Here is a 14,844-nt window from a genome sequence, read left to right on the forward strand (position 1 = left end):
TAACATAAAGGCATAAATAAACAAATCGGAATGCCATCTGTACTACATTTATGAAATAGAAGAAAATAAAAAAGAATCAATTCTGACTGTAATGAATTCTGGTGTACATATTTATGAAACATAAACAGTATGGCCATCCTTGTATTATCAACCCAGCTGATGGCAGTATAACTCTGATGATCACTAAACCACAAGAGAGGAAGAAAAAAGACTGTTGCCAGATCCCGCTAGAAAAATAACCACCTGCCAAATCTGCACATGGAAGGTTTTACAATCGAGGTTGTGGCATGTGTAAATATTTTCTTTTATCAACTTTCATTCCATTCCTTAAAGCATCTGAAAAAAGGAATGCCTTTAACTTAACTCTCTACATTACAGTAACTGCAATACATATTAATTAATTTAGTCTAATCTAATTTGTTATAATTTTTTTTCATATAATCCTGTATTTATTATTTGTAGGTAATTATTTAATTTTTATTTTACATATAAAAATGCCTAAATAGAAAATATTATATATATATATATATACATATACACACACTTTTGTGTTTCAGTGTATGCTACTTGGATTTATTGTGGTGTGTTTACAATGGTAATCCAGTAACATTTTACAATAAGGTAAAATGCATTAATAACAATGATAATTTATGATTTATTTATGTAAGTATAAAATATTATGCTCATGTTATTTGATTTTTTTTTAAAGAAAAATAATAAAATTATGCGGAAATGGCAACACTGGAAACCCTCGTTCAGGCAGGAGCCGGCTTTTCTCGCGTGATTACACGTTCTGACGTCATACTTCTTCGCTTTAGTCAAGGGAGCTACAGACAGAGCGATTTCACCTATATTTCTGTACAGAGCGTACTCGTTCATTTAGTATTTTATCGTTAATGCGTTCCCGATTAAAGACATATTTTATGGCTGTAATAGGACATTGCAACGGATATTTTGGGTAAGATTTCATATGCATTCATTTACCTTAATTATATTCTGTAAGATACAGTCTATTGCTATTTCTCAAAACCCAGTGTTCTGCCTGTCTAGACAGCAGTTTTGGACATCATAAGCGCCTATCATAGCAAAGCAGTCTTAGTAGGCTGCATACATGTAAATGTCTTACTGCATCACAATAATGCTCAATAGAGCAATCGCAGTACTACTGCACTTTACCATTACTTCTTTGGATAACGAGCAGGGCCAAATTGAACTGTCATTTTTGTCATTTTGTTCATATTTGATTATAATAAATGATTCTAATAGGCCCAAGTGCCATATAAAACACTTGTTTTGTTTTGAAATAGCAACACTGTTAATAACATTAATGTTTTTTTATTTTTATAAAACAATTCAATAATTGTTTTGGTTAATTAAAATAAATTTGAAAATAAAACATAAAAAATAGATGAAAAACTTAAACTGAATTGAAATTAATGTATGCGCTCTCTCTCTCTCTCTCTCTCTCTCTCTCTCTATAAAAACAAGTAGATAAAAATGACAAAAGACATAACATAACAATTACTTAAACTGAAATGAAAACTGAAGATATAAAAATAAAAGCAAAATATTAACAAATTCTGTCATAGTATAGAATTAATACTGGTTGATAATCCTATTAAAATGCTCAGTAAGGTAAAAAAGAGTGTCACTGATAGACTTTCTGAAGATGACATTTTTACACTGACTGTAATTTATATTTGTCCAATTTGATCTGCAGTTATCTTATTATTTAGGCTGGCTCATCAATATTGAAATGTTTTTTAAAACATAATATACAACTTAATTGAATAGGGTCACTTCTTCAGATCCTTCATCAGAGTGATGCATCAGCAGAGTGAGCTTTGTTTCCTGTTGGGAAATATTTATTAATAGCAAATACAGACATATATTGACTTGCAGAATAAATAATCCAATCTTAGAATAACTGGACACATATTTTTGTCTATATATTTGTATGTAATACTTTGTTGTATGGGCAGGATGGGTTGTGCAGTCCTTATATTATAGCTTGCTCTGTGTGGACATCACCGCCACCGTGGAAGAAAACGGCAGCTCATGGCACCAGGCCTACACAAACTCGGGCTCCAGCCTCCTCCCAGCACCACCCGAACACTTGTGCAAGGCCTGCGGAGGCCAGTTTGATGCCATAAGAACGGTAAATCAGGTTACATCTACTCAAATCCTGCTGTTAAAGCAAAAAGAAAAACAGATAAATTCTAATTGGATTTGAGCGTTTTTGCTGATTTCAATCCGTTTCTTAGCATATCTGCGTGGACTGCAAAAACAGCTTCTGCAGCCGCTGCTCGGTGCAGATGGACCTCCGGCCGCGAATGTGCCACACCTGTCAGCGGCTCCACTGCACCCTCTTTGAACGGGCAGAGTTGATGAGGCTGAAGGTGAAGGACCTCCGTGACTATCTCCATCTGCACGAAACCCCCACGCAGATGTGCCGAGAGAAGGAGGAGCTGGTGGAGCTGGTGCTGGCTCAACAAACTCCCAGAGGCAGCGGCGGTGCCGAATCCCATTCACAGCCGTCTGTGCCTCCACTGCCTTCCCATCCTCTTGCAGAATCTGAAGCCCTCACGGAGGAGGAGGATGAGGAGGAGGAGGAGGAGGAGGAGGAGGAAGAAGATGGAGATGGAGATGGAGAAGATGAGGAGGGCGAAGAAGATGATGAGGATGATGAGGAAGAGGTATGGATGGAACATGCTTTACTTTTGAATATTGTAGTAGCCTCTTGTCCAGATATAATCGTGTTTTATCTGCGCTTCTCTTAGTCCACAGACAGCGAGGAGACGCTGGTGCACAGCAGAAGAGCCTCTCTGTCTAACCTGAGCAGGGTGGAGGACATCGAAAGCCTCAGTGTGCGGCAGCTGAAGGAGATTCTGGCACGTAACTTTGTGAACTACCAGGGCTGCTGTGAGAAATGGGAACTAATGGAGAAAGTCACCCACCTCTTTAATGATCAGAAAGACCTTCACAACCTGGGTACATTTCTCTGCATGAACACTGTGAAACCATCATAGTGATAGTGTTGCCTGGTGCTTAAAGACCTGGGCTGGTAACCAAAAAATTGCAATTTTGATTGTTAAGGGTTTTGTATTAATTAATTCATAGTGAAATTCTAAAACACATTTAAATGTTTTACAGAAATATTAAAGAGGTCATATGATGTTGCTAAAAAGAACATTATTTTGTGTATTTGGTGTAATGAAATGTGTTTATGCGGTTTAAGGTAAAAAAAAACACATTATTTTCCACATACTGTACATTATTGTTTCTCCTCTATGCTCCGCCTTTCTGAAACGCGTCGAGCGACAACCACACGTGACGACCCCGGGCTGGACTCCGCTTTGTCCCTGGTGAAAGCTGATCTGGTGATCCACAGTGCGAAGTTGATGTATTTCCTCAGCGCCCACAATTGGTGACTGACTAAATACTTTTTTTCCCCACTGTATGTGTGGGCGTGTTAGAACCAGGCGTTTTAGGAGGGCGTGGTTGACTCTTAACTCTTATAAAGAATATCTCTTTGGATTTGAGACTTTAGTCTTTGCAACTTTACAGATCTTCTTTATGCACCAAGAGCTTGTAACACTTCAAAGAGAAAGGAAAAATTGAAATCGCATCATATGACCCCTTTAATGTTATTGTTTAGCATGTGTATTTTTTTCCAAACAAGTAGAATTATTCTTACAAGAAATCATCAGATTGTAATAAATGAACAACTAAAAATCTTCCTAGTTTCTGTACACTACAATTTAGAAGTTTAGGGTCAGCAAGATTTTTTGAAAGAAATTGATGCTTGTATTCAGCAAGCATTCAGTCAGTTGATCATAAGTGACTGTGAAGACATTTATAATGTTACAAAAGTCAGTCAGTCAGTCACATTTATTTATAGAGCACATTTAAAAACAACAGCTGTTGGCCAAAGTGCTGTACAAAATTTAAGCATATAACAAAAATTCAAAAGTAAACATAGAACACAGCGACAGATAGTACACTACAGTTATGCCACTGCACTTACTTATGACCATAAGCAACAGTAAATAAATAAGTTTTAAGAAGAGACTTAAAATCAGCGTATGTTGGTGAAAAAGATTTAAAAAGATTTAAATTCAAACAAGAGCTGTTCTTTAGTACTTTCCATTCATCAATATATATATACACAATACTGATGTAAAAATGTATCATAAAAAATATCTCATGCTACTGAAGACTGGAAAATTAAGCTTTGCATTGACAGGAATAAATAACATTTTAAAATATAGTAAAATACAAAACGGTTATTTTAAATTGTAATAATATTTCACAATATTACTGATTGTACTGTATTTTGATCAAATAAATGTAGCCTTGGTGAGTATGAGTCTTATTTGAAAAAAATATATTGCCGATCTTAACAATCCCAAACTCTTGAACGGTACTGTAACTTAAATCATTATAGTGTATATACTGTTGTTTTTCAAATTTACTGAAATTGATGTTTTTGCACTTTCCTTTACTTTCAGTTTCAAATACAAAAACAGAAGCGGGTATGTTTCATGGATACTGTTGCAATAAGCCCCAAAATGCTATCTTAAAAATTACAGTTCCTGAATTTGTATGAATAATTGAATAAATGAATAATTGAATTTCTCACCATTCTTCCAGCTGATCCTGCTGAGCCCAGTGGCCAGGAGGAGAACCTGTGCAAGATCTGCATGGACTCCCCCATTGACTGCGTTCTGCTGGAGTGCGGCCACATGGTCACATGCAGCAAGTGTGGGAAACACATGAACGAGTGTCCCATCTGCCGACAGTTCGTTGTTCGAGCCGTGCATGTCTTCAGATCGTGAATTTGGGTGCAAAGAGACAGACTGTCCCCTACAGGTTGTTGCTTTTTCACACATTGAACAACATTTTCCCACATTTTTTGATTGTTTCATTTTGCTGCTTTGTGTCTAATTTTACATGATTGAATGCACTTATTTGCTTTTTTAACTGCAACAGTGTTAAGGTGTGGCTTCCGAGTTGTGTTTAATTCATTTGTTGACTTTTGCACTTTTTTGTTATTTATTGTTATTAGGATTTTTCCTTTATATCATCATACGATATTTGCATTACTTACAGTATGTAAATAATAAGCAAACAAGGTTTAAAGGAAAAAGTTCATTAGAGGTTAAGACATCACTTAAGACTCCCTAAAGGTGTGTCTATCTGTATAAAGAACACATTTAAAGGGGTGAAGTACACTTGGAAATTTCTGGGATGTGAAAACAGGTAAAATGGTTGACTTTAATTTTTATTTGGAGCACTGATTCTCATGTTGTTTCTGTGTTTAAGACTGTATAATATTTCACCATTGCAGTTAAATCACCACTATAATGTGACCACTTCCGGGGTCACTCCACTCTTAGTTAAAGAAATAGTTCACCCAAAAATGAAAATCCAAGGTGTAGATGAGTTTGTTTCTTCATAGGAACAGATTTGGAGAAATTTAGCATCACATCACTTGTTCACTAATAGATCCTCTGCAGTGAATGGGTGCCGTCAGAATGAGAGTCCAAACAGCTGATGACAATAAACCCCAGTCTTACAAATGAGTGATTTGTGTTTTTACAAACACACCACTTTTCTTCAGAAGATGTTAACTGATCGACTGGAGTTGTGTTGTAGACTATTGGGATGTTTTTATCAACTGTATGAACTCTCATTCTGACGGCACCCATTCACTGCAGAGGATCCATTGGTGAGCAGGTGATGTAATGATACATTTCTTCAAATCTGTTCCTATGAAGAAACAAACTCATCTACAAATTGAATGGCCTGAGGATGAGTACATTATAAGCACATTTTAATTTTTTGGGTGAACTATTCTTTTGAATAATTACACACACTACCAGTATTGGTACTTGTTTCTAGTGAGTAGGTGCTATTTTCCAGGCTCTGTGCGCTTCTAGATCACAGACCATTCCACTATCTCATACTTTGGTCTTGACTCCATATCTTAGGCAGAACCAGTACTTCCAAACTGCCAAGAAACCTTTTCAGGCTTGACATTTGCTTCAGTACATTCTTCTTTTTATTATACCGGTGGCTAGTTCTCCACCATTACTAGTAATACTAACTAAAAAGTCAGTGTTAGTCACAAGATGCTCATTACTGCCTACATTTATTGTTGCATGATAAAGTGTGTTAACCTAATAAAAAGTTTTCACAGAGTGATAATCATAACTACAATTTTTTTCAAAAAATGTAATGCTCATACTTATGGAGGAATGATGTTTTAATTATTCAAAAAGTACGATTAAAATTGCTAGTTTACGAATGCATCATAATTGTGGTTATATAGGAATGTTTTCATTTAAAAATCTTTGTCTGATGCATATCTCTGATTCCTTGCTTTCTTGAGCTGAATGTAGATGACACTGAGATCCATCTAAACCATTTAGTCCATCTCTAATACACAGATGATCTTCTGAACAAGATATCTGGCTTAAAAAGTTCAATCTTTTAAATTTTCTCAGTTATTATAGGAGAATTTTGACAGGATATGCAACGTGTACATATTCTATATTTTGATAGCTTTGTGTTTTATGTATTTGCATATTTATCAATCAAACAGCCACATGATAACACCTAAAAGATCTCGATTACTCACTGTTATTGTTTTACCGGTCATTTCAAATGTCTGGTCAGTCCAAACCCAGCATAAACGTCCATAACCTCCCGACAATATATTAAAAAGCTGATGATGAACAGACACGCAGCAAAAACTGTAAATTTCTGCTCAGTTGCGTGGTGCTTGGAGCTTTCATTTTGTGCTTTAACAGCTCTAGTTAAAAAACAAATAAATGGGCAGGATGAGTTTTACATGTTAAGTATACACCACTGTCAAAATCGAAGTAATTTATGTTATTTATGTAATAGCAAAGGTGCCCAAATATGTGTATGTGTATGTGCCAAGTGGAGTTATATCCCTTGAAATATCAGTAGGTTGTGTTGTGATCTGAAGATTTAAATATCTACACAAACGTGAAATATAAATGAAAATAAAAAAGAACTATGATCTAAAGCGCATTTTTGGAAGTTAAAGTGTCTTTGCAAATATATCTACATTGAATGCAGCACTAAGAAATTGTCTGCAACGAGAAATAAGACTTTAGTCAAGTGAAACTTTGGATGTGTATCTAAACAAGTATTTATTTGAAATAAAAAGAGAGTATGGGGGGGGGGGAACGTAAGAGCTCTGCATGGATGAGCAAAGAAAAGGATAATTGAAAGGTGCTTATAAATGCCTGAATGAACTTTTCCAGGTTGAGAGGAGACACTGGATTCTGTATTAACTTTTGTGTATCCTTTTGTTTGGTCTTGTATTTTTTTGATTTTTTGAGACTGTTTTTTTTTTTAACTATATGAAATATAATCAAATCAACTGATAACTCAAACGCTGTTCCAGGTGTAGTAAACATTTATCATATAACTTAGCATGTCATATTGCCAATATTGTGTTTAATATGCAGTGAGCCTGATGTGCTAAATGCTGTGTTCCTGTAAAACACTACATTGGAAGGTGATAAGGTTTATAATTATTGATCAATTTATATATTTTTTAATTTTGTTACTAGGCTTTATATAGTTGTTCTTGTGCAAATATTTGTTTTTGTTTTTTTGTATCAATAAACAAAACCTACAGCAGCTGAACATGTGTCACTCGGGATTTATTTGAATAACTATTCGGTTTTGATTCAATATCCAAATATAGATTTGATAGATATTTCTGTTTTCTGACTGCATTAAAATTGACTTTACAGTTTGCCGTTTTTACAGCAGGGGGAGACACAGCTCACTAATACGAAAGTAATTTAATAATTTCATACAATAAAGGGTAAAGTTAGCCTTTCATCTCTACAGTGATGATTCAAAACACTTGCACTATTAAATGTGCAGCCACTCTAACGTCAATCAGGGAAACAATTAGCACTAGCAAACCAATGGCTGTTTCGCGCACGTGCTTCTGTTTCTGGTAAGTAACCATAGAAACTGACCGGTGCGGATTCAGCAGTCTGCTGCTGTGATTTAGTTTTTACTGCTGGAAATTTATAACTATATTTACATGAATGTGGATTCAAAAACTTACAAATGATATCGTCAAGAAAGCGGGAGAAACCTAAGGTAGGTTGCTCAAACCTGCTTTGATAACATGTTATGAATGCTAACGCTAAGTAACGTTAGTTTTAATGTTAAAAGGCCGCTTGTCTTTACAAGTTTCAGGTTTTAATATGTATGTTTCTTCTGGTTTTGTGATGTTCAATCGGAGTCAGCCGTAAGTAAGTGTAAGTGATGAAAATGTCAGCCGTAAGTAAGTGTAAGTGATGAAAATCTCTAGGGAGAGACTTGGTTTTTCCGTGTGATCAACTGTTTCGTTTCTCGTGCTGTTAAAATAATGGAACAAATCAAAACCAATGAAGCGTTTATCACTTTGTAGATCAGCAAGATGCTGCATTCACCATCTGTGGAGAAGTCTGTAAGTGTGATCATCACATAAAAGCCTCAGAAGTGGAAGACGGGTGTAATCCTAAAGGATCTCAGCTTGAAATGTGAATGTGAAAATAATTTGTGCAGTATATGAGCCACACTGTGCATTTTTATGAGGTCTCTGCAGATTTGAACTGTAAAGTTCAAATTACAATTGTAAAATAATGCTTAGAAATGTATTAAATGTTTTAAATTTAAATGATGAATGAAAATGATAAAAGATGAAAAAAAGAGCAAATGATCGATTATGCCATATAGTTGTATAGTTTGAACAACAAAAGAGATCATTTTATTTAAAAAAAAATAAAAAGCCCATTAAAAAAGCCCGGTAAAGCTCATTAATTTTATTTGACTATACAAAATATTTATTTTATGCTTGGGCTACCCACTAATAAAAAATTTAAAAAAAAAAAAATTATATATATAATAAATGATTTTTTTATAATAATAATTACATTATTATTATTATTATTATTATTATTGGCTATTTAAAATAATGTTTTCCCCCTTCTTACAGCAGGGGGAGACACAGACATTAAATGAAAAATAAATAAATAAAATAATAGCTAAAATATGCCCTAATTGTAGAGGTAGCCTTTTATCGCTGTAGTAATGTTTTATAATTCAGTGCAGCTATATATTAAGTTTGTAGTTTCCTTTGTTTACATCAGTTCCTGCGATATGCGGTTAAAACGCTCTCGCTGACTAAGCTCGTTAACATTTTCTGCTCGCGCTCCTCTCACCTTGATGAAGTCGGAAGAATGATCGCATCCCTGTCTAAAGGAAATCTGCTTGACGTGTTGCAGGAGGGTCCCAATGAGGTACTGAACTCCTAAACCCTCGTGTCTGTTTACACGTACATTTGTTTCATTTGCTCATTGGGCTCTGACAAGTCCAGGCTCACTAAAAAAGTTAAAAGCAGTATCTGTCGCAAGAAACTCCGAAGAGTGCGATGGCATTGCATTGTTTACACCTTCTGTGAGTTGTTACTGAAGAACAAGTTACCAGGTTCTATCGAATGTAGTATTTCATGCACTGGATCCATTTCATCGTACAATTTAGTTTACAGTCAATGTTTACATTCTGCATTTATATAGGCTATTTAAATCAAATACCAAATATAAAGTATATGCATATTTATATTATATACTTACGTTATATAAATGCGATTTCGTAAGAATTATAGTGGCAGAAATCCTTTGAAAATAATGTTTTACATAAAATTATAAGTATTGAAATGTTTTACATATGCAGTTATCAGTACTGGAACTGGTTGATTGGAGTGAAAGTCTATAAGACCTACAAACAGTGAAGGAAAGTCTTGACGGCTGTTAAGCAAAAGGAGACACAATCCTATTTAATGCCACACAAATATAAATATATGTATATTATATGTGATGTGTATATATGGCCGGAGGAGAACTGGCCCCCCGACTGAGCCTGGTTTCTCCCAAGGTTTTTTCTCCATTCTGTCACCGATGGAGTTTTGGTTCCTTGCCGCTGTCGCCTCTTGCTTGCTTAGTTGGGGACACTTCATTTCCAGCGATATCGTCGACTTGATTGCAAATGATTGCAAAGATACTATTTAAACTGAACTGAGCTGGACGATGACATCAGTGATGAACTGCCTTTAACTGAGAATTGAGTGTTTACTATTGTCCTTTTGCATTGACACACTATTGTCCTATTTTGATACTGTAAAGCTGCTTTGACACAATCTGTATTGTTAAAAGCGCTATAAAGGTGACCATTGCATAAATATTGTGTTGAAAATAATGTTGTTAAATTATGAAAATTTAGAAAATATATTATAAACATTGAAACAGGAAATGATGAATGAAAATGATAAATAAAAATAGTAAACTATTTTAAACAACCCAGTTTGCACTATAACAGCGATTAATTTCAGTTGTTTGTTAGCAGTAAAATGCCAGTAACGGTCCAAACAGAGAAAAGGATAGTCTTGATAGCTGTTAAATAATGTGATACACAGTCCTACTAATGAGCTGCTAACCTTGACTATTTTTGGGCAGCATGCTAGGCTTTGAGACACAGTCAGCCATTGTGTTGTACATGTAGTCAGCTATGCTTTCTTTGATATATTTTTAAAAAAAATAAGTGTATAGTGCTGGATTAGTTTATATTTTCGTTAGAATAACACAGTAGTCTTTTAACTCGCGTATAATTTATATGCAGGAACTACCTCTGTGTTAAAGCCCTTTTAACCTGTGGAGATAATATCATGCTCTTAGAAATGGTGCTAAGTGTGGGAGGGGGTGTTAAGCATATTATGCCATTTCTGTAACCGTGTGCGCTATCAGCAGTCATCCCTAACTGATGTTACCTAAGACAGAGTGCTTCTACATCTGTATGCCCTCAGGCTGTAACCATTAAACCGTCAAGCATTATTGATTTTTTGTTATGAATCCCAGCTGTCTCAATCTCTACAGATATTTCAGGTCCACCTAGCTTAAAGGTGAGAATACAGCAGACTCCAGTGATGGAGATGTACCCGTCTGTCGGGTCGCTGTTGGAACAGACAGCTCCTTTGTAAAGCTGGCTGCGCAGGACTATTGCTACCTTCCAGTTTTACAGCCATTGTGTTGTACATGTAGTCAGCTATGCTTTCTTTGATATATTTAAAAAAAAAAAAAAGTGTATAGTGCTGGATTAGTTTATATTTTCGTTAGAATAACACAGTAGTCTTTTAACTCGCGTATAATTTATATGCAGGAACTACCTCTGTGTTAAAGCCCTTTTAAACTGTGGAGATAATATCATGCTCTTAGAAATGGTGCTAAGTGTGGGAGGAGGTGTTAAGCATATTATGCCATTTCTGTAACCGTGTGCACTATCAGCAGTCATCCCCAACTGATGTTACCTAAGACAGAGTGCTTCTACATCTGTATGCCCTCAGGCTGTAACCATTAAACCGTCAAGCAAACCATTATTGATTTTTTGTTATGAATCCCAGCTGTCTCAATCTCTACAGATATTTCAGGTCCACCTAGCTTAAAGGTGAGAATACAGCAGACTCCAGTGATGGAGATGTACCCGTCTGTCGGGTCGCTGTTGAAACAGACAGCTCCTTTGTAAAGCTGGCTGCGCAGGACTATTGCTACCTTCCAGTTTTACATCACAGTTAGCATCTTACAGTGCATCTGTGCTGAAAGCTCTCAGTGTTAGCTGTTCTTACTGGGAAGCCTGTCACTCTGGGCCACTGTTAGATTATAGTGAGACAGATATGCTTCAGACAGAGCTTGCATTGTGTTAGTCAGCCCACCATGTGGCAAATCAATAAATGCTACTGTGTGCATGAAGAACCCTCGTGAAAAACATGCAGAGCTCATTTTGTTTTCTTTATTTTGGTGTGCATGTGCTTTTCTTGACCGTGCACGTGTTGGCATATGATGTGAACCTCGACGTTGCTTCGGAGGTTGAGGCCCATGAAAGATTTTCCCACAGTCTTCCAGATTAATAGCAGAGTGTGTTTTGTAAAGGTGTGACACTTGATGTCATGCATGTTCAATTTCTGTCATGCACTACCATTCAAATGTTTGGAGTCTGTAAGGTTTTTTTTTATGTTTGCGAAAGAAGTCTTATATTCTTCTATGCTGATGTAGTGCACAAGAAACATGCTTATTATTATCAATGTTGTTGTGCTGCTTAATATTTTTATGGAAGCCGTGATGCATGATATATTTGAAGAATAGGAAGTTGAAAAGAACAGCATTTATTTGAAACCAAACTCTTTTATAACATGAAAAAATCTTAACTCACTTTTGATAAAATTAATGCATCCTTGCTGAATAAAAAAAAAATGCATATCTTTCAAAAATCTATATCTTGCTGATCTTTTTAAATAGATCTGTTTAAATAGTAGTGTATGTCACATATGAGAATCGTTTAAAAGAAAAGCTCAGAATATCCTAAACTGTTTTAGGATGGGGGGGGGGGGTTAGTTTTGAGCCGCAGCACTTTTGCCAGAGGGTAGAAGTGCGTCAAACCTCACTGCAGTCTTTATGTGTTCCTACATGTATTTGCTGAAGAGGAAGCGTGAATATGGGGAGTTAAGCTGTCCTTTTGTGACATGGCAGAGAAAGTGCAAGTCAGCCTAATCCACGCCGTTGAACCCGGGTGATGCTGACCAGCCGGGGTGAATGAGGAGGGACTTGTTCTGTCAGAGCAGGTGCATCTTGATCACTGAGGCATACATTTCTTTTGACAATGGGTATCCTAGTGGGTATCAGCACAGGCATATCCTGCATAACCTCTCCATCAGGAAAGACTAGATAGTCCATAAGCTTTTTTGGGGGGGGGGGGGGGGGGTTAGTTTAGAGCGCAGCACTTTTGCCAGAGGGTAGAAGTGCGTCAAACCTCACTGCAGTCTTTATGTGTTCCTACATGTATTTGCTGAAGAGGAAGCGTGAATATGGGGAGTTAAGCTGTCCTTTTGTGACATGGCAGAGAAAGTGCAAGTCAGCCTAATCCACGCCGTTGAACCCGGGTGATGCTGACCAGCCGGGGTGAATGAGGAGGGACTTGTTCTGTCAGAGCAGGTGCATCTTGATCACTGAGGCATACATTTCTTTTGACAATGGGTATCCTAGTGGGTATCAGCACAGGCATATCCTGCATAACCTCTCCATCAGGACCATCAGCACTAATGATAACTGTCTTTCCAGGGAGGTATGCAGTTTAACAGCACACAGAGTCATTGGCTCCATTGAGACTTGTGATTTTTGCTTAAGCTGTATGACATCCTGAGGAAAATAACCTGATACTGTGACTGTAGCATAGATGAGGTTTTGTTTAAATTGCAAAAATGTCCATTTTGGAAGCATCAGTAAATCCAGGAAAAGGTGGAAGTAGCAGCTATATAATGTCCAACTAGTTGCAAATTTTCTATACATGCATATTAGGGCTGAACGATTTTGGAAAATAATCTAATTGTGATTTTCTTTTTTTTACCAATATTGCGATTGAGATTTTAATATGCAATTATTTTTTTTTAACTCTTTATGTTCTGTATTATTCAACAAAGACAAGCTATAAATCATTGTATAGTATGCCCAACACACTATTAGATAGATTAAACATGAATGTTATTTTCTGTAGGCCAGGCCTATATGTTACGATGAAATTAGGTGATGCATGAATTGATATGAATGACATTTTTATTTAACAACTACAATCAGTACATTGACTAGTTTGTTGAACTTCCAACCTTGTAAGCATGTAATAATTATGTTTAAATAAGCCTGGTGTAAACATTAATATGAAAGTCAGTAACAAATCACACAAACTAAAGTAGATTGCAGAAATATAAAAACAAATCTGTTGCTTTACCACACTACTTTAGGTAATTCACAGTCACTGTAATAAACATATGTAAACATGTGGACTGCACTAAACACTGTCTGTTCACTTTAGACCAGTGGTTCTCAAACTTTTTGGTCGCGCCCCCCTTTAAGCCTATAAAAAAAAATCTGCCCCCCTTTCCCGAATCCCCATCCCACCTCAGACTACCAAATAATTTCACTAAACATGAAAAATTTATACTTTTTTTTTTTTTATTTAAAAAACCTACAGGGAAAAAAACACCTGCATCACTTGAAACATTGAAAAATAGCATAGAAAGAATAACTTATTATTATTATTCTCTTGCTGTTATTTATTTCTTTTTTGTGGGTTTCATGCTGTCCGCTAAGGCATAGGACACACACAGGCTTTCCTCCTCACCAACGACATTAAACACCGTGTCTACACCAGACGCCAGCGGAAAATACAGTAGAACCCATTATAATCAGTGACACTGTGTACACTGGATGCGATGCTACACGACAAAACCCGACATTAAACTGATGCCTTGTTCTATTTATGTCGTACTGACACAAAGTTAAAATGATTTGCAGCAGTCGCTTTGTCGCGTACAGTGTAGAGTCTGGTATAGACACAGTGAGTGAAGCCGAGAGCAAGATATGCCTCGTCATATTTTCTGCATTTAGCTTATAAATGACCAGCACCTGCCTGGGTCTGTGCGACTTCATCTATGGCTTTTCTCTTCGCTTTCACAAACCGATCCATCTCCCATTCTAAGTTACGTCCTTTGGCTGTTTACCGTTTTATTTCTTTTCTTTTTCTGCTGATGGCCTGCGCTCGACTTGTAGCAACAGTGCTGCTTAGACCAATGGGTGTGTGTCATCAAAGTACTGAGAGAGCTATAAGAGATGACATATAAGGAGACGCTTTCTCTCGCCGTACTTTGATGTCATGCACAGTACACCGATCTGATCTTCAAGTCGAACACACCTCTTTACTCTC

General features: G+C 36.4%; 2 protein-coding genes across 3 annotated transcripts in view; both read left to right on the forward strand.

Moving 5' to 3' along the window:
• The first annotated feature begins 1,987 nt into the window (after window positions 1–1,987).
• On the forward strand, window positions 1,988–5,457 carry LOC107561056 (E3 ubiquitin-protein ligase rififylin-like). Of its 2 annotated transcripts, none has more exons than XM_016245395.1 (5): window positions 1,988–2,167; window positions 2,265–2,696; window positions 2,781–2,991; window positions 4,512–4,535; window positions 4,654–5,457. In XM_016245395.1, exons 2-5 carry the CDS (start codon window positions 2,316–2,318, stop codon window positions 4,836–4,838), a joined length of 801 nt encoding a protein of 266 aa, XP_016100881.1. In that variant the 5' UTR covers window positions 1,988–2,167; window positions 2,265–2,315; the 3' UTR covers window positions 4,839–5,457. The 2 variants fall into 2 exon arrangements, with proteins under 2 accessions (XP_016100881.1, XP_016100882.1); XM_016245396.1 differs by having other exon boundaries at window positions 1,988–2,158.
• A 3,714-nt stretch (window positions 5,458–9,171) lies between these two features.
• The window catches only part of LOC107561058 (dixin-like), a 22,900-nt gene continuing 17,227 nt past the window's right edge, over window positions 9,172–14,844 (forward strand). The window contains 1 exon segment of the mRNA XM_016245397.1: window positions 9,172–9,341. Within this exon segment, the coding sequence (XP_016100883.1) occupies window positions 9,282–9,341 (60 nt within the window). The 5' untranslated portion in view covers window positions 9,172–9,281.

The sequence above is a fragment of the Sinocyclocheilus grahami genome, unplaced genomic scaffold (assembly GCF_001515645.1).
Source record: "Sinocyclocheilus grahami isolate Dianchi unplaced genomic scaffold, SAMN03320097.WGS_v1.1 scaffold755.1, whole genome shotgun sequence".
Classification (NCBI taxonomy): domain Eukaryota; kingdom Metazoa; phylum Chordata; class Actinopteri; order Cypriniformes; family Cyprinidae; genus Sinocyclocheilus; species Sinocyclocheilus grahami.